Source organism: Podospora bellae-mahoneyi, chromosome 2 (assembly GCF_035222275.1).
Source record: "Podospora bellae-mahoneyi strain CBS 112042 chromosome 2, whole genome shotgun sequence".
Lineage (NCBI taxonomy): Eukaryota > Fungi > Ascomycota > Sordariomycetes > Sordariales > Podosporaceae > Podospora > Podospora bellae-mahoneyi.
The window spans coordinates 4,098,764-4,125,124 of record NC_085881.1 but is presented as its reverse complement, the minus strand read 5'-3'; the positions used below and the strand labels follow the sequence as shown (position 1 = coordinate 4,125,124).

Sequence of the window (26,361 nt, the reverse complement as noted above, 5' to 3'; positions counted from 1 at the left end):
AGTGGTTAGTAGGGTGTTTAGACGAAGGGGGGGTGTGAGATGAGGGATTATTGCTTTACGAAGCCTTATGGGGGGTGAGACAGGGGATGAAACGGGACGGGGCCGGGGGTTGAGGATGCTCGCTAGGTAGGTAGGTGTTATGGAGGTAGGTAGGTAGGTGAGTGAGTGAGGGAGTGAGTGAGGGAGTGAGTGAGGGAGTGAGTGAGGGAGTGAGTGAGGGTCTTTGTTCTCTCTGTTAGGGAGTGGGTAAGCAAGAAAAGGTTGTAATCTCCAGGTAGGTGAGTGAAAATATATTCTTGTTTCTTCCATTTAATTTTTCTTTCTTTCTTGTTTTTCTTGCTTATTTATTTTCTAAACAATGTTTCGTATATGAAGTGTGTTGATTATTTAAACAAGTGATATCTGTTCATGTATGTATGTACCCGTACCTCCTCCGGGTACACGGACGAAAAAGTCCTTGGTGTACCATCCCAGTGAGAGGGGAGACAAGAAGAGACAAAAAAAAAAGAAAAAAAAAAGAAGAAGAATCCAAGTTTCCCGCCCCTGAAAGCAGATATTTGTCTCCCTAACACGGGATTTGCTGTCAAGGGTGTAGTGCAATCCAAAGCAAACAAACCAAGGGGTATCTCGTTCAATGATATAGTTACAACTAAGCAGGACATGATGTGTGTGATATATGTTTCTCCACGGGAGCAACAAGCAAGGTATTGAACAGTGATGTAATTATAATTGCAATCATCATTATGCAAAGAGATTGCCCATCGTAGGTAGGTACGCTGAATCTATGATGTATGTATGAAAGTCGAATAGGTAGGTGAGAGCGAGAGCGCGCGCGAGAGAGAGAAAGAGAATCAACTAACGCGGTTTGTTGTAAGTTAGCTTTTTTTAGAAATGCATTATTGGGATTGTTTTGCTCTGTGCAGAAGGTTGATGATGAAGAGAAAGAGAGAGAGAGTATGTGTGAATGAATGTTGATGGTAAGTGAGAGAAGAAGAAGAAGAAGAAGAAGAAGAAGAAGAAGAAGAAGAAGAAGAAGAAGAAGAAGGAGTTGTGGGTAGTGAGTGAGTGATGAGAATGAGTAGAGTGTCGTTCATGTGTAAATGAGAAATGTGTCAATGGACCGTTGTGTAAAGGGACCAAAACAGTCCAAATAGTTAGTGAGTTAATAAGTTAATTTGCCAAAGGGGTATCCTGTCGCCTAGCCATGCCCAAACCAATGCCAAAAACACCCAAATCCCAAACATCATCATCATACTCACAGTGAAACATCGCTCAACAACTCCATATCCCAGGGTCAGAAGGTTGATTCACCAGCCCTATCAAAAAACCAATATGACACAATCTTGGGTTGAATGAGCCAGCCAGCCACCTTTTTAAAAACCCTCACAAACCCATGCCCGCTCCTCTGTTGAACCACCTCCATCACCCATTTGGTCACCTTGACACAAATCTCCAAAAGTGTCTCATAACACGCAGCTTGGTCTGCAGCCAAACAGCTGAGAAGAAAGAACTGGCGCCACGCTATGCCCCGGCCTAGCATATAGCCATGATGAATAATTTTTATATTTTTTATAAAAAAAAAAAAGGCCGGAGTCCAAGGCAAGAAAAGGGAACAATGGCTTTGCCGACTGTCAAAACGGCAAAAGTTACGCATGTGCTAGTATAGCCATATTCTCCAGTGAGACAATTATGAATCGCATCGACGCCACTCGTTCGGGCGCTATTCTAGGTCTCGTCACATGCGTACATTTTGTCGTCTTGACAGTAGCCTTGCCCACTGTTCGCTTTTCTTGCATTGGGCTCCGGCCCTTTTTCTTTTCTTTTCCTTTTTTTTTATTTTTTTTTATTTTTTTTTTTTAATTTTATAGGGTTTTTTTTTCATAGGATAGTCATCATAAATCGCATCAGAACGTTTTTTTCATCATGCTCCCCACTTCATGCCTCGTTCAGTCAGCAAAGCAATCTATCGTCCAAAAAAAATCGTCCAAAAAAAACCCACAAATTCGAGGGTTGACACAAGCAAACAAACACTGGCATCAAAACGGAAGCAAGTAGTAGGGTACAAGGTATGTATAACAATTGAACAGCAGAAGGTGAGTGACCCGATATATGTGAGGTGTAGTTGGTTGAGTTGACTTGAGGTAGGTTGAGATTCTCGAGGAGCAGGTATGTGGAAATTGTGAGATGCATAAGGTGGGTAGAACAACAAGAACGAACCAGAACAGAGATAACAACAATTCTCAAGTAGTAAATTTAGACACACAACATGGGCACAAACAAGAAGAAAGAAAACACCCCAACCGTACCCCTTTCGCTGTCCGGTTACGCTTCCCATCCCTTCCTACCGACCAACCCAGACCCCAGTCCCAAAGCCAACACCCTTCGCCTCCCCCCGTACCCGTCCCCTTCCCCGTCCAGCCAGCCAGCCATAAAAATGTATTTTGATTCCACCGCAGAAATGAGTGACTTGAAATACGCAGCAGATAAGGCAGAGAAAGAAAGAAACAAACAAAGAAAGAAAGAAAGAAAGCAACTGCGAATCAAACAAAAAACGCAGAAAGCGTTGAAGGGAAAAGCGAGCTTGGAAACACACAGAAAAGGAACAAGTCTCAGGTCCGGTACCACTGACCTTGGAGAAATGTGACCATATACCCTGTCCACGCCTCGCTATGCACGCCCACCTGTCCTGTATAGCCCATCCCGCATGTCCCGAACCTTGAACCATGGTGTATTATCGAGCTTTGAATGAAATTCTTGTCAGGGGCGTATTGATTCCCATGTGTAAACGGGGAATATGGAGAGGTCCCAGCTGCTGTGTGTTTGTCGGTCCTGAAAAACTCCGTCCCGGTGACGCCCTGTGAGCATGGCATTGTTCTTTTGTCTTTCCATCCCATTGCAACTTTTTACCAACCGCCGCCGCCGCCGCCACCCGCACAAACCCAGTAGTAGTAACCCGCCTCCAAACCTCCAAAGTACAGCCTTCCAAAAAAAAGCCCACCACAGACCCCTAAAAAACAAGTGTTGAAATGTTTCCCGGACTCCGGCGCCAATCTCAGTCCCCCTTATCCTTAGGCTGGGGACTTGTTGGGAGGCACCGAGCCGCCATTCTGACGGGCATCCTGGTTGCTGACCGAAAGGTTGTTCATGCCCGAGGAAAGGAAAGCGAAGGGGTCATTTTCGTTTTGTCCGTAGAAGTTGTTGCCAGGACCGGCAGAAGCGGGCCCGTTGCCAGCGGATTGGAAGGCCGTCTCCACAGCACGGCTGTCAAAGGGACCAGCCGAGTGAGACCCAGGGGCGGGTCCAAAGTGAGTGTTCAAAGGAGGATACGGGGCAGCGCCGCCACCAATGCCAGAGGGAAGAGCGTACGTGCTCTGGGGGCCAGCAAAGTGCTGACCGTAGCCTGCGCCGGAGCCAAAACCACCAGGGCCAGCAAACGAACCAGGGCCGGGGGCAGAGCCGATCGAGCCGTGTCCCATGTTGTACGAAGACCCGGCATCCATCGGGGAAGGATATCCAGAGTCAGCTACCACAGCAGCCGTGGCGCGGCCAGCACCACACCGAAGGCAGTTTTGGTTCTTGGCAAAGTTGTGGTAACCGCAAACCTCGTTGCCACACTTCCAGTCGCCGGCCCGGAAAGGAACGACACCAGAGCCGCCCATGCGGCCACCGCCGTGTCCGCCACCGTGTCCGTGATGGCCAATGTGGTGAGGGGGAGGGCCCATCATGGCCGGGGGGCCATATCCATACCCATAGCCCATTTCGCCGGTGGGACCAGTGCTAACGGCAGGGAACGAGCAACGGAAGCACGCCGTGCGTCTTTGGAAGTTGGAGAAGCCGCATGACGGGCAGGTCCAGTCGCCGGGCCGAGGCCTGTTCTTGCTGGGTGGGAATGGCATGAGGATGTTGGCCGCCTTGTCCAGAACGCGACTAGAGCTGGGAGAGACTTCGATGGCCTTTTCATTCAATGCACGGCCGTTCATGCACAGACTTTCGGCAGCCTGTTTTTTTTTTTTTTTTCCCCAGTTAGAGCGAATCAACAAAGACATAGCGCATCATAGTGGGTCACAGGGGGGAATGGGCCACTGGGCGGTGTGGGTGATGTTGGGAGCTCCATAGAAACAAGCGGTGACTTACCTCCTCGTGGGAAGAAAACACGGCGAAGCCGCTGCCAGTGGGCTTGGACTGCTCAGGGGTACGCAGAGTCCAGAAAGCGATGGGACGACCGCCAAATTGAGTAAACCAACTTTCCAGCTCGCTCTGTGTGGTGTCGTGGGGCAGGCCTGACATGTGGAGGATCTTACTCCGTTCCGAAAGGAAAGCCCGGACGTCGGTACGAGCATCCATGGGCTGGCTGAGAACACCAGGGTGCTCGTGGGCTGGCTGGGACTTTTTGATCAGACCCCTCAGCACACGAGTGAGAGTCACAGCCTCGTCCATGGCGCGACGAGGGGAGGCAGGGGCCAGTGCCTGGAGGTGGAAGGGGAGGTTGTGCTTGATCGGGGCACTATTCTGGACAGGCTCGACTTCCAAGGCAGCACAAATGTTGGCCAGAGACGAGGGGCCGAATGGAAGAGACTCGGGATGGTGCTGCTGCCATCTCTGATATTCGGTCCGGAGCTCAAAGGTGCGCGAGTGTTGAAGATAGGGGGGCAGCACAACGGACTTGTCACGGGCCTCACGGGGAAGCTGAACGCGCAGGTCCCAAGCTTCGAGCGTGACGAAAACGAAGTCAAGGTCATTCGAGAGCAGGTGTTCGGAGGCAAAGGCGTCGAAACGGTTGATGGCATCCCGGAAAGTGCCCGCATTCCGGACGTGTTCCCATGTGAGAGTGGTCAGGCTCGCTAGCAGACAGACGGTCAGCAAAGCAAAGTTGATCAAGGCGGCCGAGATAGCAATTGAGCATCGGCGGGACGAGAATGGCGGAAACTCACTGCAAAGGGGGGTGATGGGGGTGTTGACAGGCTTGACAAGGACGCTTTCGCGGTGAAGCTGACGGGCAGGAGCAACGGGTTAGAAACATGGTTTTTTTTTTTTTTTTTCCTCAGGGGCTGTTGGGTTTGGGGAGTTTGGCCCACCTCGTGAAGGTCGATGCTGTTGGCGTCGAGCAGGATCCAGCCGAGCTCGATGACCTCGGCCGAGTCCTTGGTGACATAGACACCATGCTCGTCGCAAGTGGTGGCGACGTGGATCACGACGTATCGGTCGGTTCTGAAAGGGGGGGTTTGTTGGGGAGTAGCCATGTCTCCGAGGACAGGCGTGGTCGAGCTCGTAACTCGAACAGCGCGATGGGGATAATTTAAAGTGGCGGCGGCAGCGAAACCTAATTGCTGATAAGGGTGTTAATTAAGCTGATGATTGGGTTGTGACGACAGTGGCTTCCTCCTGCTGCTGCTGATGAGGTGTCGTGGATGGCAAGCTTCAAAGGGGAGCAGCAAACGAACGGCGGTGGCTTTTTCAATGTCCAAGGTCGCGGACCAGCAGAAGGGAGTTGCCGAGTCCAACGACCCACTCCATGCCCGCACCCACGGTGGACTCCGCAGGGGGGCAGCGCTGGGACGCTGGCTGGCTGCTGGCAGTGCCAACTGACAAACTGCGTGTGCACCATCCATCACCCAGCACATCTCGCCAACTGACCTTTCTTGTATAATTTTTGCACATCTTGTACCTGCCATCGTACAAATTCAGCTGAAAAAAAAAGCAGAGTAGGGTCTGTGGGGGAAGGATGATGGCAGCGGGGAGAGGGCCATAAGATTCAGGGAGGATTCAGGTTCGGTATGGGTGGAAACGATAGGGAGAAATAATAGGATACCCTTTTGGTAAAAAGTGACGGATGCATCCCGGTCAACTCATCACCCAAATCCACTTGTTATAGAGTCTCAACCGTCTCAACAACAGGGCAATGAATGTTGTGGATACTGACCGCTTCCAAGTTGTCGTCTAGTGCTGATTGTCTTGAAGGTTCGTTCCGATTTGTAAGTTTGCGTGAGCGTGAGTGTGAGCGCGAACAAGGGACAGATCGGGGCAGCACCTTGAGAACCTCAGTAACTGCCACCTAGCTAGATATCGGACAGTTGCCTCGTCCCCAAGGTGCTGATGTGATCGCGCCGAGTCGGAGCCCAGTTTAGCTTACGGTTCGTTTCGCGAAAACACCAGACTGTAACAGACTCTGTCGAAGAGGGGTAGAGGGATGGGTTGACACTTCTCTATAAGAAAGCCTGGGCTTTGGCAAGAGAGGGTGGACACTATGGTGATAGGCCCAGTTAAAGCAACGCCTAAATTCCCAACATCAATTGATGCTCTCCACGGGACCTCGTTTTGTGCTTGCTGGTGGAGGAAGCATCACGCTTATCATGCGAGGCTGATGAAGCTTGTTCAGGACCGCGTCTCCTCCCACTCAGAAAGTCCAATGCGTCATTTCTTTGGTGTGCTAACAATATGTTGGTGTCCATTATTTAGAGTTCTCCTTGCGCTTTGTCACTTTGTTGGCGATTTTTGCATCACGTCTTAAAAAGCTCACTCGTATCAGCAATGGAGTTGCGATTGATGCCCGAGTCCGCGATATGCGTCATCGGCAGGCACTGTGTTGGAGTCACGCGGCCTGAGCCTGAGCGATAGCTGCGTGATGGGTAAGTAAAACTGCGGAGTCTCAGTCGAAGCCAATGTGCAGCCAAACGCCATCAATGATTTCAGAGGGGATTTCCAGAGTTTTGAGGTGTTCGTGGCTTCAGCCAGGCACTTACAGCTATTTTTTTCTTTTTTTCTTTTGCCCCCTACTGCCTACGAGATTACAGCAGGAGCATCAGATGACGATGTTGACGGTGATTTGCCCCTGGGTCCTGCAGCATCGGTTCTCCAGGGGTGGAGGGGGGAGCTGTGGAAGGCTCCCCGGCTGCGGCCCCCTTTCAACCTGCCGACGGGGAGTTAGGCGAGCCGTCATTTCATTCCGAGCCCACACCCCGGCACCGGCTTTCTCCACATGGTCGGGTTCGGGATCGGGACTGTACTATACGGATAGCTCCTGCCGAGCCGGGAGTTCACTTGTTCACCCGGGTGGTGTGCTCCTTCCGCCAACACCAACAACAGGCCATTTCAAGTTCAAGGTGGAAGTTACTTCTGCCACTTCAATTCGCTGGCTAACTTGGCATAGGTATTCACCTCAATGCCGCACGGCATGGAAGGCGCTTCCCGCTTGGGAGGTGGAAGGGGATCTTATCTGACCAAAAGGGATCTGGAACTTACCGATGTACCATTTGGATTCTCCCCACCATCCTCAAGCTCAACATCACTATCGTCAGCCTTGTCCTACCACTGCAGCTCCGCCAAGACAATCTCACCATGGCAGGTTTCGACGGTACCGCATTCTTCGCCCTTTTCCTCGGATTTTTCTTCCCTCCTCTCGGTGTGGCGCTCTTAACAGGGTGTGGAACTGATGTGTGTATCAACCTCTGTCTCCTCATTTTTGGGTACGAGATACGCTCCATTTATGGACCAAAACCCGGTCGGTCAACTGATGGTCCACCCACATAGCGTGATCCCCGCCTACTTGCACCTCTGGTACCTCGTATATGTGTATCTGGACAACAAGAAGCTTCTGAAGCCAATCGACGGCGGACGTCCGTTTGTATTTTGCGATAAGCTTCAGCGAATCAGCACTCGAAACCGGAGCACCGCAAGCCTTCCAACCCCCAGGACTTCCACCAAAGAGGTACAACCCCATCGGAGCAATCCGGCCGTGCAGGAGAAGCCAGCCCAAGAGCAGAAGCTTGCTGCCGAACAGACCTCAACACCGTCTGCTATATCAACCCCAGTCTCGACATCTGGTCCTTCGACAAAACCCTCGCAGAAAACAACCACCCAAGCCGCAGCTTCGGAGCCAACCCCGGCAATGTCGCCGCTTCCACTTCTTGACAAGAATGACGGCGCTTCTCCACAGGCGAAGGCCTAGATATTCCCATTGAAGGGATAAAGGGGTGATCAGTGACGAGAGACTGCTTGGAAAGAGTCAAAAGAGGGCATGGTGGAGTAGTGTTGGGCAACCTAAGTATTCTTTTGGGTATCTCTGGTTACAACAGGACATGGCTAATCAAACACATTTTTTGCTATCTGGTTTGATGACTGAACTGGGCTGAAGTGTGCTTTTTTTTTTTTTTTTTTTTTTTTTTTGAGTTGGCTGGTGGCCGCCTCGCACCACAGAAAACACAGGAAAAGCTCAACAATTGAGAGTGCTCAGAATTACTCGAGCACGAGATAGGCGCTCTTAGCGCTATCTCACCCTTGTGTTTGCTATCTGTTCCTGTGCTTGTGTGATGTTCTCCAAGGAGGGTGAGGTTGGGCTGAGTGGACCCTGTTTCCCGAAAGCTTGGGCCACAACCCTCTTGTTCAACCCCGCTTAGATGATGGTGCATGCTCCCACTGCAGTCGACCTTGACCACAGACCTTTGAACGACAGCCACGACTGCTTGCATACAAGGCCGCCTGCTGTCATCCAATGACGGCAGCCAGTGAGCTTCTTTTGCGGTTTCTGATCGATCGAATCAAGTGGACGGGATAGGGCTTTTCCTACTTGCCCCTCCCCATTTTCTCCCTGTGCCGTGCACCCCCCATCCCCGTCAATCTGTTCCGCGTCCACGACACCTTCGGGCCTCCCTACATTCACGACCACGTCTCCTCTATTGCTCCTTGTTTTTTTTCCTTTTCCCTTTGTTTCGTTCGGCGCCTGCGCGCGCGCGCGCTCCCTGATACCACGGCACCTGCATGGTGCAGCTGCAGAGAAGTAAAGCTACCCGTTTCGTTTAAGTAGCAGAAAGAAGTTGCTGCTGGTCTTGGGTGCATAGAGGATGGATGTGTACAATAATAGGGCGGATGGCCCCCCGGGGGGATCTGATTCCTCTGAATTATCACCGCAGTCCTCATCTTCCTCCAACCCTGAGGTGGCAGTCGATCTTAACTCGGCCATAACAACAACAACAACTACTACTGCTACTACTACTACTACCAAATCCAAAAGAAGGAGGTCGTTCCCGTTGGGGTTTGTGACTGGGGTTTTGTTCTCTTCTAGCAGTGACCCGTCGTCTTTTGTTGACGGGGCCAGGGCGGAGGGAAGACCGGTTGGTAGTAGTGGGAAGAACAGCACCACGGCGACTGCGCTGAGGAGGTTGAGCAACAGGTTCCCTTCGGCTGTGGAGAGCGGGGGTAGTGAGCAGGGGAGTTTGAAGACGACGACGACGACGGGGCCGGTGGTGGTTCGGACGTATAGCGGTGGTGGGGGGGATCAGCGACGTCGGAGCCGGCGCGGTCGTGTGTTGAGTTCTGGGGTGGCTACGACTGGTAGTTCGAATCTTGACGTCACTACCACCACTACGCAAGCAACACTGTCATCCGAAGAAACAACAGCAGCAACCATGCCGCCGAAACAACACCAGTCAGGGTCGGCGTCGTCGAAACCGCGATCGGGGTTCTTGCTGGGGGGTTGGACATGGGGGGGGAGGGAACAGCGACGACAAGAAGAACCTAAACTCCCGCCTCTGGAGGCGTTTTCGTTTAGGTCTTTTGTTCAGGATGCGGGCCAGCAGCGGCATGGTGATATCAGTGCTGATTTGGATAGGATAGCGGAGATTTGTGCTAGGAGTCGGTACTCGTTGTCGAATCAGTACGAGGTTCATGTTGCGCCTCATGGGTCGGGGGCGGGGTTTGTGACGGAACAACAACAACAACAACAACAACAACCGAGGAGTAGGAGGGGGAAAAAGAGTTTGGCTGAGGGGAGGTTGGAGACTATTATGAGCTGTAGTCGGAGTTGTTCCTCTGAAGGGGGAGATGGGATGAGACAACAACAGAAGGGGCGAAAGGGCAAGGAGGGTGGGGAGTCAAGTAAGAGGTTGGAGAGGAAACGGTCGGCGAGTTTCGCGAATGCGATTATGGAGGGTGAGGGGGGGCTGGTTAAGGGGGAGGTGTTGGCGCCGAGGGTGAGTGGGAGTGATATTGGGGTTAGGACTTGCTCTAGTACTACCGCTACTGAGGGTGTGTGGCAGCAGCAGCAGCCACGGTATTATGAAGAGCTGCCACATGAGGGGCACCAGAGCCACTACACTTATTACAGCCAAAACCCGAGATCGTCAAGCGGGAATTTGCTTGGGAGCTGGGTGCCGTGGCAGACACCGGCTTCATCATCAACACCACAGGGAAGGAGGAATGCAGAGGGGAGGTTGAGGGAGTTGCTCAAGGTGCCGTCGGAGGGGAGGAGGTGACGTGACTGGCGACAGCAACAACGACGACAACAGCACATGCACATGAGGGATACAATAGTTTACAGAACAAAAAGAACAGAAACACAGCATGTTTACTTGGGGTGTTTTGTGAAATCTATACTCGAGAGCGCCAGGTCTAGGTAGACTACCGATTGGATGGGAAACACACGATTTGATGATGGGATATAATCAAGCCGAGGGATTTTCTTTGGAATAGACTGACATCTGCAATGGCCTTTTGCCAACTCGTTTTGGAAAATGTGATCAAGCGGCCTTTGTAACTCAGAAACTTTTATACATTCTTATTTGGTGTTGGGTTATTCACCATGCATCAGTCAATCCTACTGCACCGCTTGGCTCCTCAACCACAAAAAAAAAAAAAAAAAAAAAAAGGGGGGGGACTCTGATCCAAAAAAAAAAAAAAAAAGGATAGGGGTAAATTCTTGGCACATCTTACCTCTCCTACAAATTGATCCAAACAAACACCATCCATCACCAATCATTGCTTGAATCCATTGTGATTTCTATCAACAAAGATCTCATTTCTCTTTTTCTCATCTCCCCATACCCCATCCTTTCCGCTTGGTCTTGACCACATAAACCCATAACAATAATGCAACTCACATACAAAACCCAACCCGCTACCCCCCATCCCTTCCCAGCCGTGATTGTATATCCCTTTATTTCACCCAATTTTGACTTTTATGTAGTAGTCGTACACCATGACGTCCTCTACGCATTAACCGCTTGCTCATCTCGCTTTTGACCCCGACCCCGACCCCGAACCCCCCTCCACATGCGGCCTCTTCGCCTCCCTCTGCGCAGCATCCCCACCTCCCTCAATCGGCCTCTTCCTCTCCCCCTTTTCCTTTTCCCCCTTGGCCGTGGCAACCCCCTTCTTCTCCCTCTCCTTCCGATCCTTCTCCTCCCGTTCCTTCTTCTCCTTCTCCCTCCTCAACGCCTTGCTCTCGAATTCATGCCAATCACCCTGGACATCTCTCAGCCTGTTTCAAATACTTAGCAACCAACCTCCCATCACAAAAAAAAACGCTGCAAATGGGGGGGACATACTCAACCGCCTGCCTAGCCTCTGGCTCCTCCTCAGTAAAATACCCATGCCTCAACACCTCCCCCGCGCTCGGCCTCTTTTTCGGATCATACCTAAACATGCTCCTCAACAGCTCATACGCCATCGGCGTCACAACCCCCTTATACCTCTCCTCAAACTGGCTCGCCATCCTCACCGTCGGCCTCAGTAGCTCAAACCACGGCATCTCCACAATATCCGGCCACTCCGACCTCGTCGGCGTCCCCAGTACAGAGTGTATCTTGTCCAGCTGATTAATCTCGCTCCCATCCCCAGGAAAAATCGCCCTCTTGGTAAAAATCTCCACCAGCACGCACGCCGCAGACCAGATATCCACCGCGGGACCATACTGCGTCTCCCCCAGCAACAGCTCCGGGGACCGGTACCAAATGGTGATGACACGGTTGGTGTAGTCAAGCTGGTGGTGCTTGGCATAGAACCGCGCCAGTCCAAAGTCGGCCAGCTTCAAGACGCCCTCGTTAGAAACCAAGATGTTCGCCGCTTTGATGTCCCTGTGCAGGACCCCCCTCGTGTGCAGGTAATCCAACCCCTCAAACAGCTGTCTGGCCAGATGCTTCTTGTGAGCCGGCTCCAGGGTGTAGTTGGGGTGGTTCAGCAGACCCGTCAGGTCGTGCGAGAGGTACTCAAACACCATGAAGCACTCGTTCGACTCGACCATGACTTCTTGCAGCTCAACCACATTGGTGTGCTTGAGCGAGCGGAGAAGTTTGATTTCTCGCACTGCCGTGACGGGAAAACCGTCGCGTTCACCCTCCATACGGATCCGCTTGAGCGCCACGAGCTTCTTGGTGTAGACGTTTACCCCTTTAAACACCTTGCCGTATGTGCCCGACCCGACCACCGACTCGTTGCCTGGTCTGCGGAAGAACACCGACTTGGACCGCGCCAGATCTTCTGGGAGCTTTGGCTTCTCCTTGAGACGCTTCATCATCTTCTTCACTTTGCGTGTCTTGGGCGTGGGATCTGGTTGCCTGCTAGGCAGGTCGTGAGGTCTGCGGTGGTCGTTCGGACGAGAGCGGGCCGAGGCAGGCTCAGTGGGAGCATTTCTGGGATATCCGGATCTGTCCCTATCTCTATCCCGATCCCTATCTCGGTCCCTGTCCCTATCTCGGTCCCTATCCCTATCTCGATCTCGATCCCTCTCCCTGTCCCTATCCCTATCTCTATCCCGTTCTCGCTCTCTGTCTCGCTCGGGCTTCGTAGGGGGTGCTCTCTGAAGAGGATTGGAAGCAGCAGTGGGCTCTCGTGGGGCAGCAGGAGCGTTAAACTTGATCGATATCTCGGGCCGTGGAACCGCCACGACCGGCTTTGACGCAGTCTTCATGCTGAAGCTGAACTTGTTGGGTGTCTGGGACTGGGGCCCAGTCGGCGGAGCACGGCTTGTCGGAGGAGCCATCTTGTCATCTTTCGACTTGTCCTCCTTGCTTGCGTCTTCAACCTGCAATTCTTTAGATGGCCTGAAGGGGTTATCAGCATCCTGCATCAACACATCTTTCGCCTCTGACTTGTCATGAGCCTCTGGAGACTGATGATTGCTGGTGTGGGATGGATCCGAGGTCCGTCCATCGGGGTGGGATGAGTTCCATGCACTCTTGAAGCCACCGCGCGGTGCCCCACGGCCACCACCGAATGCACCACTCCGGAACCCCCCAGGTCCGCCTCTGTGCCCACCACGATATGAGCCCGCAGGATACTGAGATGCTGGGCCTGTGGGTGCGTATGGCGGAGTCTGTGTCTGATTGGAATGATAATGATTCTGAGGACCGGTAGGCGGCCCATAATTGTTGTGTGGATATGGCTGGGAATATTGGCTGTTGCCGTGTGAGTTAGCGAGCACTGCATTCTTGGGGCGCCGGACTGACCCTGGCGGTGAAAACTGCTGTGCACCATTCCATCCTCGTCCGCTTCCAGCATACGGTGACTGTGCTGGCGGAGAACCGTGAAAGGATGATGCAGGTGTCCCTTGCCCCGAAGACTGGCCGTAGCCACCGCGGGGAGGATAGTTATGTTGTTGGGGATTGAAACCGCCGCGGTAATTGCCCCTTGTTCCCATGCTGACCTCGATGCTGTTGGAACCAGACGATGGATCAAACTTGCCAGAGGTCTTGTTAGACTCGTCGGTGGGGGCTTCGCTTTTAGTAGGGTTAGCTGCTCTCGAATCACGCGGAGAACCGGGAAGTAAGGCTCCGTGTGGCGTCCGAGTAGAGTTCAGATCGAAGCTGGGCTTGCGGTGCGACCCAGTATCAACAGAAGGGGGCCTCCTAGCACCCCGCGCAGCTGGACTACGAGGGCGCGATCCGGATCCCGACCGACGTCGGTGCTCTGCACGGGGAGATCGCTGACGGGACCTGCTACGTCGACGTGTTGATTGGGACGCAGCAGTTTCCGCTCCACGAGACCGGGATCTCCGCCGGCGAGACGCACTCGGTGACCTTGACCGTCCTGCCCGTTTGCTAGTCTTTGGCCGCCGATGGTCACGGCCTTCCGGAGACCTTGAACGACGGGCACGGGATGCTGGTGACGGATCACGACGTGGGGGCTTTGGTGGCAGAGATTTCGGCGCGTCCTTCTCTGCCCTTCCTGGACTACGGTCCCGCCGAGACTTCTTCGGCTGCGACCCTCCAATGGATGATGGACTGGGGCTGCGCGGACGCTTCACGGATGCTGGGGAACGCGATGCACGCCGGCGAGAGCGAGAACCCTGACGATCGCGAGCGTCTTTCCTAGACCTGGAAGACCTTTCCCGTGAACGGTGGCGGTCCGCCGGTGGATGGCGATCGCGGGAGCGGGCTGGTTCGCGGTCACGGCCACGATCACGGTCACGCTCGCGGGAACGGTCTCGACGACTATGGGGCGAACGCTGAGATGGGCGAGAGGAACGACTGGGGCGGTAATCGGTGCTGCGGCTCCGGTCGCGACGGCGATGGGGATATTCAGACTTTGATGACTGCGGGGAACGGCCTCGGGGAGGGGGAGGTGGCGGCGGCGGTGGTGGTGGTGGAAGGTTCGGATTCGGCAATGGTGAGGGAGGATGGCGGTGCTGGTGCTGGTGTTGCTGGTGTTGCTGTTTCCTGTCTCGCTCTCTTTCTCTATCTCGTTCGCGAGCAGGTGCAGAGGACCGATTCACGGCAGCGGCGGCGGCGGATTCGGACGGTCTGCGTGAAGTAGTCATGCCGAGATCATGCTCAACCCGAGGGTGGATTTGTTGGCGTTCGAGAGGACGGTGGCTGCCATTGGGCGGGGGACCAAAGTTTCGACGCCGACGCTGTGCTGAGGACTGCTGGTGCTTGTGCTGGTGCTGGTGCTGGTGGTCCATCGCAGCACGAGACGGGATTCGATATTTGACTTTGGGTTAGTTGGGGTGACTTCAGTTGGTCAAGGCGGCCTTTCCATAGCCGAGAGACAGGGGTTGTCGCTGTGGGCCGGAGCTGTCAGCCCAGCCAGCGCCTACAGGTCCGCTGTAGACACAGCACCGACAGCGACCTGGGAGAGCAGAGAGAGCAATTGCAAATCTGAAAAACGTCTGTCCCGTCCGTCCTCTGCCTGGCTGTGTGCGCTCCCAGCCAATCCCATCAAAGAAACCACAGCCTCGCCTTGTCCAAACTCGGCGACTCTGGCAGAACAACCTCAGATGCTGATAACCTGGAAGCAAGTCCGTATCTGCCGAGAGCCTGCAGCTGATAAGATGCAGCGTGCCTTTTTGCAAATTGCTGTTAGTTTGGGCTAGGATCGACCTGGGTGGTGGCTGAATGGCGATGCGTTAGAAATTGCAACAACCTCGAGCTCCTGTTCGGTGTTGAATTGAAATGCCCAAGGACTTGTGCGGTTGCGTTCGAGGTTGAGGTGAGGGGCAGCTCTCGCCATGGACCTCCTCCACCATCGTGGAAGTTCTCCAAAACTGAGAGATCAGATCGCTGTCCGTGTCATCGGGCCCGTCCTCCCAGACACCAGGAGTTGGACCCCAAATACTCCCTGCGACTCCTCTTGCCTTCGAAGAGGATCATCGCCAGACCAGGCGAGCTCTTCCTGTCAAGCGTTGTGTTCAGCACCACCAGAATGGGCATTTACAAAGAAGGCATCGAGGCTCTTCTTGAGCCCGCTCAGAACCTGTCATCCCTGCCCACCGACCCTGGCCCCAGCTTGAAAAACAGCCCCAGGCAGCATCTAAATGCTGAGGCTGTTGCTAACACTTGTTCATCAAGCTGCAAGACCACCTAAACTATATACGGCAAGATAGATTTGCTTTACGATTTCCACCGTGCTCCCACACAAGTCGGTTTTCCCCCCTTGACCTCCACCATCATAGTGATGGACCAATTCTGGGCTTCTCTGAAGCTGTTAGTGTATGGGACTCTGTTCCTGGCGTAACTTTTGCAAGTCGGTGCTGTGCCATACGCCAAACGTACGGTAGCAACATCTGCGGAAGGAATGCAAAAGTTGAACATCAGAAAAGTCGGGGTGTCATGGCATCGCGCCCGGGAGTTCCGAGACGACATCCTCCTGTTCATACGGAGTACAACCAAGAGAGTCTCATGTGCCTGGCACAATGCCTGAATAAAAACAGAAAACCCTTGGGATGGATGACGTGGATTGGACCACGAGGCAAACTGCAAATACTCGCAAGACCGTGGGGCAATTGTCAAGCAGATATTCCAGCTCTTCGCAGAAGGTCGTTGGAGTGGCGTGGTGTTGTAGGTAGTTCATGTGCTGTAAAAAGGACGCGGTGCAAGCAGCCACAAATACTGTTGGCCATGAAGTGTATCAACCGTGGGGACCAAAGCAGTGATTGTAGGTCACTTTTGGCGTCATCCAGCCCACTTCAATTTGTGGCCAGGTCATCCCCCTGCTTCGATTGTCACATACAACCACCTTGGACGAAAATGGTGTAGCTGCTCGGCCTACGGCAAGGCGAGGATCCAGGAAGGGCGCTGGCTTGCTGGTGTGTTGTGTAATGATGCAGAAGCTGCTGGTCGGAGGTCGCAGACTGGGTGGGGGATGGAGGGTAGGGTCGAGCGGAATCCGACATGATAAGCGCTTAAACAGAGTTGAATCAAATCGGAGTATCAAATGTCGGCCATTATCATTCTTTCCCAGCCATGTTTCACCATGAGGCAAGTGAATAGGTGCCTGTCCCGCCCGCTATGTCGAATCCGTAGTGCTGGCAAGTTAGGTATTGATGATGTCCAAGCTGCCGGCTGGAAGAGCAAAGCCCCGCACCGAGCTTGAATTGCGGGCTCTCCATGGTTCCGATCTCGCCGTCATGATAGATACGCGTACGGATAGAACAGTGTTTCGAGATGCAAAAAGGCTTCGATAGAAGATGGCGTAGTGTGCTTGAATCCGCGTTGAGAGTCGTCGCGGTTGGTGGTCGGAGAATGAAGTGCTTTGGGGAGTGGAATTGTTTGTGGAAGTTCAGCTCTGGCCAGCGCGCCAGCCAAGTCAGGCCGTTGCAGCGCACGGTCCACGTAACTAAACCCCGTGACCCCCTTCCAGCTGACATGACAGTAACCCTAACCCTATACCCGGAGGTGCACATCACCAAAGACAATGCTAAGATTTCACTTGGGCTTCAGTTCTGGAGAACTGTTGTTCCTTTGTAAGGTCATTGAATAAGATGGCTCCAGCCAAGTGTGGGATGCGGCCTTCTTCATCCTCAATATTTGGGTACAGTAAGGTATCGAGAATTGATCAACGGGTATGGACATCGCATTTTCAAAGTCAAATAAATGAATGAGGTCTTGATGTTTTACTTCGTTCCTATTGAGCAGAGGATCTAGCCTCGCTCCGTCTATGCTTTCGTTTATGCGCTTTTCGTTATACCACCTCCTCCTACAAATACACACCTTACAAAACAAACGACGAGAACCTACATAAAACTATGCCCCGGTACATCCGGGTCAACAATACCAAACCTGACAGTGAGGTAAGGCAGCGGCGCAAATTTGCAAAGCTGGGCGAGGTAAATCGTATGACTGCTCCCGTCGTCAACCATGACAACATCCTCATCAGTGTCATTCCCCTGCGCAACCTCCGCGTTGATGACAGGCTCCCAGGCGTAGGTAGAGAAGCCCCGGATATAAGCGAGAAAGTCCTCCATTCTGAAGCCAGGGTAGTGGGTTAGGTGGTCGTGCAGGATCCATTGCTCGTAAATGAATGCCGCGTGCTGCTCCAGGCACTGTTCGATCTTGTCGGCGAGGGAATGTGGTGTGATGGACGAGTCCTGGAACCGGCCTTGGACGCAAAACAACTCGCAGTCGTGGATTTGGGCTCTGTGCTTGGTGATAAACTCGTCTGTGGACTTGTAGCCTCCGGTTGCGTGACACACGGTTGCGTAGCTTTGTGCTAGCAGACCTATCCGGATGCTATGGCCCAGGAACATGCTGAGAACTTGGCTTTGACCCACGTGCTCTGCTCCGGCAATGAGCTGCCAGTATTGCTGACGCCGTTTCTTCCAGTGCCCGGTCTGGTAGTTGCTGTTATTCCAGTTTCCATTTTGGTTATTGTTGTTATTCCTGTTGCCATTCTGGCTCCCGGTGTTACTGTTGTTACCGTTCTGGTTGTTATTGCCATTGCCATTCTGGTTATTGCCGTGGTTCCTGTTCCACTTGTTGGTCGACTTGCCATTACGCCCGCTGTTGTGGTGATTATTATTAACGTTGTGGTGGTTGTTGCCGCGGTTGGAGTTGTTACCTTGGTGAGAGTTGCTGCCATGGGGGGAGCTGTTACCTTGGTGAGAGTTGTTACCTTGGTGAGGATTGTTACCCCCCTGGTTGTTGCCACCGCCACCGTTCTTTTTTCTGTTGCGGTTCTTCCTCATGGTGATTAGTAGACGAGGCTCTATCAGAGAGACTTACCTGAGATACTTGGAAGAACCTGGCTCTGTTAGTAAACTCAAAAAGCGACGTTGGTAATGAAATGAATGAAAGTTGAAGTTTGATGAATGGAAGATTGAATGGCAGACCAGATTACTTCCCAGAGGCGGGCGGAAGTTTATATACGTTGTGACTCAGACGACGTCTTTGTTCCGTTTGTTCGAGTTGAAAGAGGGCGCAGATACGGGACATGCCAGTTTCCGAGTATACCTCTTTGTCTTCCACGGACACAATGCCTTCTTCCTCTTGGAAGCTGGTCCTCCACGCTTCGACGTGGTGTCGAGGTGAAAATAGACTTTTCCTTCATGACACTAGTCTCTCGATTGGTACATGGGTATGACTGTGAGACACAGCAGATCTCATGTCGAAAATAATCGGACATCGTGATCATTGTCAAATAAATGTGCCCGAGTTGAAGCCCATAGCAAAGCAAGTTTTACCACCACACAGCTCTGACTGCGTATATTGCCGTAACCATCATGACCAGTTTCATGACTTGACGAGCAGTGCATTGTCAGAAGAAGACAACAGGGTTACCGAGTTAGGAGCCGAGCACACAAAGATCTTGTTCACCAAGTCTTTGTGGTTGGTAGTCATCTCAAACTCCCTTGATGTTCTATTTTTAGAAGTCCCGTGAGGCTCAGTGTGTAGATGCCAACAGACCCAACTTTTGCCGCGCCTCTTCATCAGACACAAGAGGCAGTCTTCTGGATAGGATTCATCTTATCGTTGCTCACCATAACGGCATGGCCCGATATCAAGGTGTTGGGAATTGATGAGTGCCCGCATTGAGGGATTTCTAGCAAACCATTCACATGCCGTCTCGTAGCCTGGAACGGACTTGGGCAATTGGCATTGAGTGACTGGATGCCTAACATAATTTGCGATGTTCAGGCATAGATGCCTGAGTGGGAAGAGGTGTTCGCGTCGAGTTGTGTCGCTCGGGTTGAAGGGAGAATATATGTCGTTGATGTTCGTTGATATTCAAACGGCCAGCGAATAGGAGGCCAGGGCAATGACATGCCGTTTCATCGAGCCCCAGTTTCGTGTGGAACCTTGACGTGCTGATGCCCAGTGCGCAACACAGATGAAGGGCCCGTCGTCGTCATGATGACTAAGCCCGGCCGGGGTCCGCGATCAACGGAATGACGCAAGAGATAGAGCTCCTCCAGCTGCTATCCATGTCTCTACCAGATAGAAGTGATAGACAATTGTAAAGACAAACATTTCATGATTTATCCCCGAGCGGACTGGCTTGGCAACGGTGGCGGTTAGCAGAGTCCTGTGCCAATAAGTGGGCGATGGATAGGTGCGCAGTAGGGCTGCCCGGTGGTGGTGTGGTGTTTGGGCTTGGATGGAAGATCGAAGACTCGCATCGGGGGAGGGGCAGCTGAAGAGGAGTGCGAGACGGGTGGAATCGATGAATCATGGCGTTATCTCTAACAGACCAGCAAACGTTGGATATCTTGTGTTGGGAAAAGCTCTCAGTCTCAAAAGATGGTCGAGAAGCGAGGGGGTTGGTCGGCAAAACTGCATATTACCGGCTTGTTCGACGCCAGAAGGTCTGCGATCCATCTCGATGCACCCGCAGCAGTCCAGTAAGGCAGCGAAGCAGCTCCCAAAGGTCCCCACCTGATGTTCATCGCTGCAGGGCATCCACGCATCACCCCATTGGCATCCTGGAAGAGCTGCGTGAGCTGCTGCAGAGGTTCTCTTGGGCTGGTACGGGCACCAAGTGCATCAGACTGCAGTAGCTCCGAGAAGCTCCCCGGTCCCTGCAAGAACCCAAGCGCCGCCGTCTTTCACCTCCATCCCCCTCGGTGCCTTTCCTAACAGCCCGGAGCACCACCAGGGCACTATAAACCAACTCAAACCCCAAGCTACTTGATACAAGCTTCCCCGCCCCTCTCACTCAACAACAAGACACTGCTTGTGCCCTGTGTCATCCAGTTACCATTGTCCAACCAACAGCCCCAGCCTTGCCAGCCCACCAAGCCCAGCGCCATTCTGCGGCAGACGCCTCCCCCTTCCCGTCTCCCCGTGATCCTATTCTCGACTTCTTTCCAATTTCGGGAGATTCCAACGTGCTTTGCCGTTGCCCAGCCGCGCTTCGATTCCTGCGTTTCGCGACATTCGGATCCGACGTCACATTTCTTGTTGCTTGCGGTTCCCCTATAAGACAACTTCTGTGCCCGGCCGCCCTGAGCTGAGCTGACCCCAACCTCTCCCTTGGGTCTCGCGAGAACATTCCTTACTAGCATACATTTCCGGGGTGGGTTTTTCGAACTATATTTCTTCCTCAAATACCCGTTATTCGTTATTTCGTTTTTTTCCTTGATTTTGTTGGGCCCAATAATCCACCGGCCAAACCGCATCTGCAACCCGTTTCCCCTCCCCCGCATCTTGGGTCTGACCTATTTCTTCGACCATTGCATCATCCATCAACGAACCTCTCAGCTCTCTGCCTTGTGCTGACTTGAAACCGCCAAAGTTACTTTCAAAGCCAAACGACACCTCTCAGATTTCCAAAATGGCAGACGACGGACGCGAACCTCGCGAGGTCAGAAACCACCTCCTCTTCGAGATTGCGACAGAAGTGGCGCATCGTGGTATGTTGGATATGTGCTCTCAAGCAATAACATTCTCGAACCTTCGCTGACCGGGTGTTCGTTGCACAGTTGGTGGTATCTACTCTGTGATCAAGTCCAAGGCTCCAGTAACAACTGCTGAATATGGCGACCGTTACACGCTCATCGGACCCCTTAATCACCAGTCTGTGAGTTTCTCCTGCCCTGCATTAGCCCCCATTGGTGACCGTGACCATGCAGCTAACACCCCCCTTCAGGCGGCCGTCGAGGTCGAGGCGATCGAACCCACCAACCCCGAGCTTGCTGCGACGATTCAGTCCATGAGGGATCGTGGCATTGGTATTCTGTATGGTCGCTGGCTGATCGAGGGTGCGCCAAGAGTCCTTCTCTTTGACACGAAAACCGCATATCATTATCTGAACGAGTGGAAGACGGATCTGTGGAACGTGGCCTCTATCCCCTCCCCTGATAATGACGAGGAAACAAACGAGGCTGTTGTGTTTGGTTACCTTGTCGCATGGTTCCTTGGAGAGGTATTGTTCCGGGTCTGACACCCTGCCCAAAGCAACGGTTTCACTGACACCATGTTCTAGTTTGTGTGCCACGAAAAGAAGAAGGCTGTCATTGCCCACTTCCACGAGTGGCTCGCCGGTGTCGCCCTTCCTCTGTGCAAGAGGCGCCGTATTGATGTTACCACCATCTTCACCACCCACGCTACGCTTCTCGGTCGGTACCTCTGCGCCGGCTCGGTCGATTTCTACAACAACCTGCAATACTTTGACGTCGACGCCGAGGCTGGCAAGCGCGGTATCTACCATCGGTACTGCATCGAGCGGGCGTCGGCTCACTCCTGTGATGTCTTCACCACCGTCTCGCACATTACCGCGTACGAGAGCGAGCATCTCTTGAAGCGCAAGCCCGACGGAGTGCTGCCCAATGGTCTCAACGTCACCAAGTTCTCCGCCATGCACGAGTTCCAGAACCTTCACCAACAATCCAAGGAGAAGATCCACGACTTTGTCCGCGGTCACTTCTATGGTCATTACGATTTCGATCCTGAAAACACTCTCTACTTCTTCACGGCTGGTCGCTACGAGTTCCGGAATAAGGGTGTAGACATGTTCATCGAGTCCCTCGCTCGTCTGAACCACCGCCTCAAGAGCTCTGGCAGCAAGACCACCGTCGTTGCCTTTATCATCATGCCCGCCCAGACCACCTCGCTGACTGTGGAGGCCCTCAAGGGCCAGGCCGTTATCAAGTCGCTCAGAGACACCGTGGACACGATTGAGCGCAACATTGGCAGACGCATTTTCGAACGCTCCCTCAAGTGGCACGACGGAGAGCCGATGCCTGATGACAAGGAGATCCTCACCAGCCAGGACCGTGTCTTGCTTCGTCGCCGTCTCTTTGCCATGAAGAGGCACGGACTTCCCCCTATTGTCACGCACAACATGGTCAACGACAGCGAGGATCCTATTTTGAATCAGATCCGTCGGGTACAGCTCTTCAACCACCCATCGGACCGCGTCAAGATCATCTTCCACCCAGAGTTCCTGAACTCTGCGAACCCGGTGCTCCCGCTTGACTACGACGACTTTGTGCGTGGCACACACTTGGGTGTCTTTGCGTCGTACTACGAGCCATGGGGCTACACGCCAGCCGAATGCACCGTGATGGGTGTGCCCAGCATCACAACCAACCTTTCCGGTTTTGGCTGCTACATGGAGGAGTTGATTGAGAACTCGAGCGATTATGGTATCTACATCGTCGACCGCCGTAACAAGGGTGTGGACGACTCGGTCAACCAGCTTACCTCGAGCATGTTTGACTTTACACAAAAGAGCCGTCGCCAGCGCATCAACCAGCGCAACCGGACGGAGCGTCTGAGCGACCTCCTTGACTGGAAGCGTATGGGCATGGAATATGTCAAGGCTCGCCAGCTCGCCCTCAGACGGGCCTACCCAACCTCGTTCAATGGTGACGAGGAGGAGGACTACATTCCTGGCCCCGAGCAAAAGATCTCGCGGCCATTCTCGGTGCCTGGCTCGCCCAGAGACAGGACCGGCATGATGACTCCTGGCGACTTTGCCAGTCTCCAGGAGGGTCGGGAGGGACTCAGCACTGAGGACTACGTCGCGTGGAAGCTTCCGTAAGTTTTACTTTTGGTCCACTGCATTTTTTGCTTTGAAACCGTTGCTGACCTTGATACGACAGTGAGGAAGAGGACCCCGATGAGTACCCGTTCCCTCTCACCCTTCGAACCAAGCAACCCAGCGGAGCGGCGACGCCCCCTCACGTCAACGGCAACTAAGCAAAGCCGGTCTTTTTTCTTTGAGCGTGCCCGGTTAGTATAATTAGCAAGCATTGAGTCTAGCATATTCATCGGACGAAAAATGAGTTTCTGAAAAAATTGGTGTTGGGTGGGTGTATGAGAAGGGAAACGGTTCATGGATTGAATGGATGGGAGGGGGGAGGCTTTTTTGAAATTATTGTATGTACCTAGTTCAGCACATTGTGTAGATTGTATGCGACATGCATATTGAAAGTGCCGGGATGTATTTGGGGTGTAATGTACTATGATTGATGAGATTTTTGTTTATGGTGTCTCAAGAGGCTGTGAGGTTGATGTTGTGTTGTGTGAGGTTGTAGGTCATGTTAAAGCGGCCAAGGCAGTCTGACGTTATTCAGAACATGAGATGATATTTGTATTCTTGAAATGTGAAAATTGAAATGCGGTTATGCTTTCCTGCCTAGGTAGATAGGTTCCTGCCAGTAAACCCCCCCCCCCCTCAAAAAAGAAAAAAAAAAAGGGGGGGTATAGTACACGCAAATTCCTTTTTGCCCACGCTCGTCTACAAAAAAAAAAAAATTCGCTCCCAAAAGGAAAAAAGCTGTATATATCCCATCCCAACCCAACCCACCGTCGTTATATGCCATTCATGTATCCCATTATCAACCCTTTTATTGTCCCAGCCACGCCATTGTATCGTGTATATATCACCTCCACAAATCCAACCTCTCCCTCCTCCCCTCCCCGTCCCGCGTCCTCGGCCTAGGCCACTCTTCTTGTTGCTGTTCCTCCTCTTGTCTCCCCCTCGGCACATTGGTGGGAACAGCCAAAAACCCGCCTCCCTCCCCCCTCCCACCAACAAGCACGCTCCTCCTTGCCCCGGCACCAGAGCTCCAACCGCCTGTGTCACCCAAGATATCAGCACCTAAGCCGTAACTGCTTACTGGTCTCTCCCCCTTGTTTTGTCTCCCACCGCCGCCACCGCCGCCGCCGATGCGGACAAAATTCCAGTTTAGCGCGTCGTCCTCTTCGGATTTTGTAAAAACTTCCAGCTTTGCGGGGAGGTTGAGAAAGGCGTTGTGGGCGGTGGTGAGGCTGGCGAAGGGGTTGTTGCTGCTGAAGCGATTGGTTTGTTGTTGGTTCTGACCAAAGGGGGAGAGGCTGGACAGGCTGCCTTGGGGGCGGTGGCCGGGGGAGAAGGGGTTGGAGTTGGGTAGTGAGGAGCCGGGTTGTAAGGGGGGGAGACCACCGAAATTGGCGGGTCTTGATGGGGATGACGAAAAGGGTGTTATGGAGGAGGAGCTGCCTGGTCGGGCGGGGGAGGAACTAAAGGAGGGTAAAGGGAGAGGCGGTAGGCCGAGGAGGAGGTCGGGGAAGGTGGTGTCCCTTACGTAGGCGGAGCGGAGTTGTGGCAGGCCGCCTGATAGGAGGGAGGTGGCCAGGTAGGTGTAGTAGGATGAGGTTATGCTTGAGGAGTTGTGTGGTGGGGAGCCGTATTTCTTGGTTGGGGTCGCGGAGGTGATTTCGTAGCGGAGGGTTTCGAGGGTGGTGCTCCTGAGGGGTTGGAGGTCTGGAGAGGAAGGCATGGCGACGGTGACCCTTTCGACGATGGAGAGGTGTTTCAATCCGCGAGCGAGGGATATGATCGAGTGTAGCCCCCAAACGCGGACACCAGTGTTGTTAAGGGTCAGCACCCGGAGCCGCTCTCGTGATTCAGGGGAGGTGGATAGCCACGACCTCAGGCCATCCCCAGTGATATTCTTGCAGTCGGTCAAAACCAACTCCTCAATCGTCCCCGGAAAAGGAGGCAGCTGCTCCTCCCACCCACTCGAAAAAACCTCATCCCCGACATCCATCTCCGACATCTTCAGCGCCTTCAAGACCCCCAACCCACCCAACACCAACCTCAACATCCCCCCGTCCATCCCTATCCTATTCAGCTCCAACACCTCCAGCCTCGTCCACACCCTCCCCGTCGCCAGCGCCTGCAAAGAGTTCTCGCTCCCGCGCATGTAGCTCATCTTCCTCAACTCCAAACACCTCGCCTGGACCTCCAGCCGCAACGTCACAAACCCCGGCTCGTCGGTAAACAAGCCCTCTGGTAAATCAACATATCTCAACCCCGGCGTAACCGCAATCGTCCTCGCCAAATCCGGCTGCGCCGCTTCCCTAAGCATGTACGGCATCTTGAGATATCTCACCAACGCCCCCCTCCTAACCGGGTCCTCCCTCAACGTCCGACACAGCAGCTTCAGCCTCATCAAACACGGATCCTCCGGCGAGCCATTCCTGTCAAAAAACGAGCGGCGTTTTCTTCGATCAGAAAGTATCGGTTCCAGAGGGCAGTAATGCACCGGATCGAGTCGTATACTATGATACCTTTTCAACCCCCCCCCCAACCAGAATATCAGCATTGTCCTGTGTTGCAATGAAGGGAGACACATACAAAACCTTGACCCCCTCCCCCCTCCACCGTCTACACACCCCAACGCAATGCGCCAAATCCCTCATGTCACAAAGCATGCACCTCTCCTCTTCCCCCCCAACAATCATCATTGCGCTCCCCTCAAACGTCTCGTAGCTCTCGTCCCTGGCATGGGGGCACACCAGTCCGAAGATACGCCGTAGCACCCCCTCGGGCAGTTGGGCAATCAATCTAGGGGAATTGCCCGTCACCATGGCCCTGAACCCAGAGCCGGATAGTTGGTAGTCTCTCGGGTCATAACTGTTGGATCGTGGTGTTGTCGTTTGGTCATTGCTGAACCTAGGATCGTAATGCGCCGCCCCACCACCACCACCACCACCATCAAGCGACTTGTTCTTTTTTATGCGCGAGAAGAAGCCCATTGTTGCGCGCACCGAGCATCAATCAGTCAATCGCGTGGTGAGTATACAGACCTGGAGCCGTAGTCAGGTTCGAGAGGGAGAGAAACAAAGAAGGTTAAAATAAAGAAAGAAAGAAAAGGAGGGGTGGTGGTGCTAGGTAAGAGAAAGATGTTTCCCCAGGGAGGGCGCAGCACCAGCCGCCGTTGAGCTGTCAACACAAACAGGGGTCCCAACAGTTCAAACCACAGGGCTGGAAAATGGAGATTGAAGAAGGATGCCCGCTGCGGGGGCGCTGGGGGCCGAATGCTGCTAACTATTAGTGGCGGATTAGTGGACGTTTGAAAGAAGTCCTTGAAACACATCTTTTTGCAGATCGGGTGCTGATAGGCTACAGCCGTGCCGCTGAGTCGACCGTAGCTCGGTGATTACG

The 26,361-nt window shown here is 53.2% G+C and overlaps 7 protein-coding genes across 7 annotated transcripts; 3 read left to right on the top strand and 4 right to left on the bottom strand.

The window, feature by feature from the left end:
* Positions 1–717: 717 nt before the first annotated feature.
* Positions 718–5,551, bottom strand: NRP1 (Asparagine-rich protein (ARP protein)). Its single transcript, XM_062876870.1, has 4 exons — positions 5,076–5,551; positions 4,135–4,989; positions 1,260–3,998; positions 718–855 (listed from the first exon to the last, which is right to left on the bottom strand). The coding sequence occupies exons 1-3, from the start codon at positions 5,238–5,240 to the stop codon at positions 3,069–3,071; spliced, it is 1,950 nt and encodes a 649-aa protein (XP_062735508.1). The 5' UTR covers positions 5,241–5,551; the 3' UTR covers positions 718–855; positions 1,260–3,068.
* A 165-nt stretch (positions 5,552–5,716) lies between these two features.
* On the top strand, positions 5,717–8,134 carry QC761_211340 (uncharacterized protein). The gene is made up of 2 exons (XM_062876869.1): positions 5,717–7,463; positions 7,528–8,134. Exons 1-2 carry the CDS (start codon positions 7,336–7,338, stop codon positions 7,943–7,945), a joined length of 546 nt encoding a protein of 181 aa, XP_062735507.1. The 5' UTR covers positions 5,717–7,335; the 3' UTR covers positions 7,946–8,134.
* A 703-nt stretch (positions 8,135–8,837) lies between these two features.
* QC761_211330 (uncharacterized protein) lies at positions 8,838–10,247 on the top strand (the record flags this gene model as incomplete). Its single annotated transcript, XM_062876868.1, has 1 exon — positions 8,838–10,247. The coding sequence occupies one exon, from the start codon at positions 8,838–8,840 to the stop codon at positions 10,245–10,247; it is 1,410 nt and encodes a 469-aa protein (XP_062735506.1).
* A 489-nt stretch (positions 10,248–10,736) lies between these two features.
* LSK1 (serine/threonine protein kinase, CMGC, CDC2/CDK subfamily) lies at positions 10,737–16,750 on the bottom strand. The gene is made up of 2 exons (XM_062876867.1): positions 11,319–16,750; positions 10,737–11,251 (listed from the first exon to the last, which is right to left on the bottom strand). The coding sequence occupies exons 1-2, from the start codon at positions 14,669–14,671 to the stop codon at positions 10,999–11,001; spliced, it is 3,606 nt and encodes a 1,201-aa protein (XP_062735505.1). The 5' UTR covers positions 14,672–16,750; the 3' UTR covers positions 10,737–10,998.
* Positions 16,751–17,221: 471 nt separating this feature from the next.
* QC761_211310 (uncharacterized protein) lies at positions 17,222–18,172 on the bottom strand (the record flags this gene model as incomplete). The annotated part of the gene is made up of 1 exon (XM_062876866.1): positions 17,222–18,172. One exon carries the CDS (start codon positions 18,170–18,172, stop codon positions 17,222–17,224), a length of 951 nt encoding a protein of 316 aa, XP_062735504.1.
* A 1,551-nt stretch (positions 18,173–19,723) lies between these two features.
* On the top strand, positions 19,724–24,470 carry GSY1 (glycogen synthase). The gene is made up of 6 exons (XM_062876865.1): positions 19,724–20,836; positions 20,906–21,003; positions 21,073–21,348; positions 21,409–22,964; positions 23,030–23,363; positions 23,676–24,470. Exons 1-5 carry the CDS (start codon positions 20,758–20,760, stop codon positions 23,124–23,126), a joined length of 2,106 nt encoding a protein of 701 aa, XP_062735503.1. The 5' UTR covers positions 19,724–20,757; the 3' UTR covers positions 23,127–23,363; positions 23,676–24,470.
* On the bottom strand, positions 23,813–26,253 carry QC761_211290 (uncharacterized protein; the record flags this gene model as incomplete). The annotated part of the gene is made up of 2 exons (XM_062876864.1): positions 25,552–26,253; positions 23,813–25,484 (listed from the first exon to the last, which is right to left on the bottom strand). Exons 1-2 carry the CDS (start codon positions 25,950–25,952, stop codon positions 23,813–23,815), a joined length of 2,073 nt encoding a protein of 690 aa, XP_062735502.1. The 5' UTR covers positions 25,953–26,253.
* Positions 26,254–26,361: the final 108 nt, after the last annotated feature.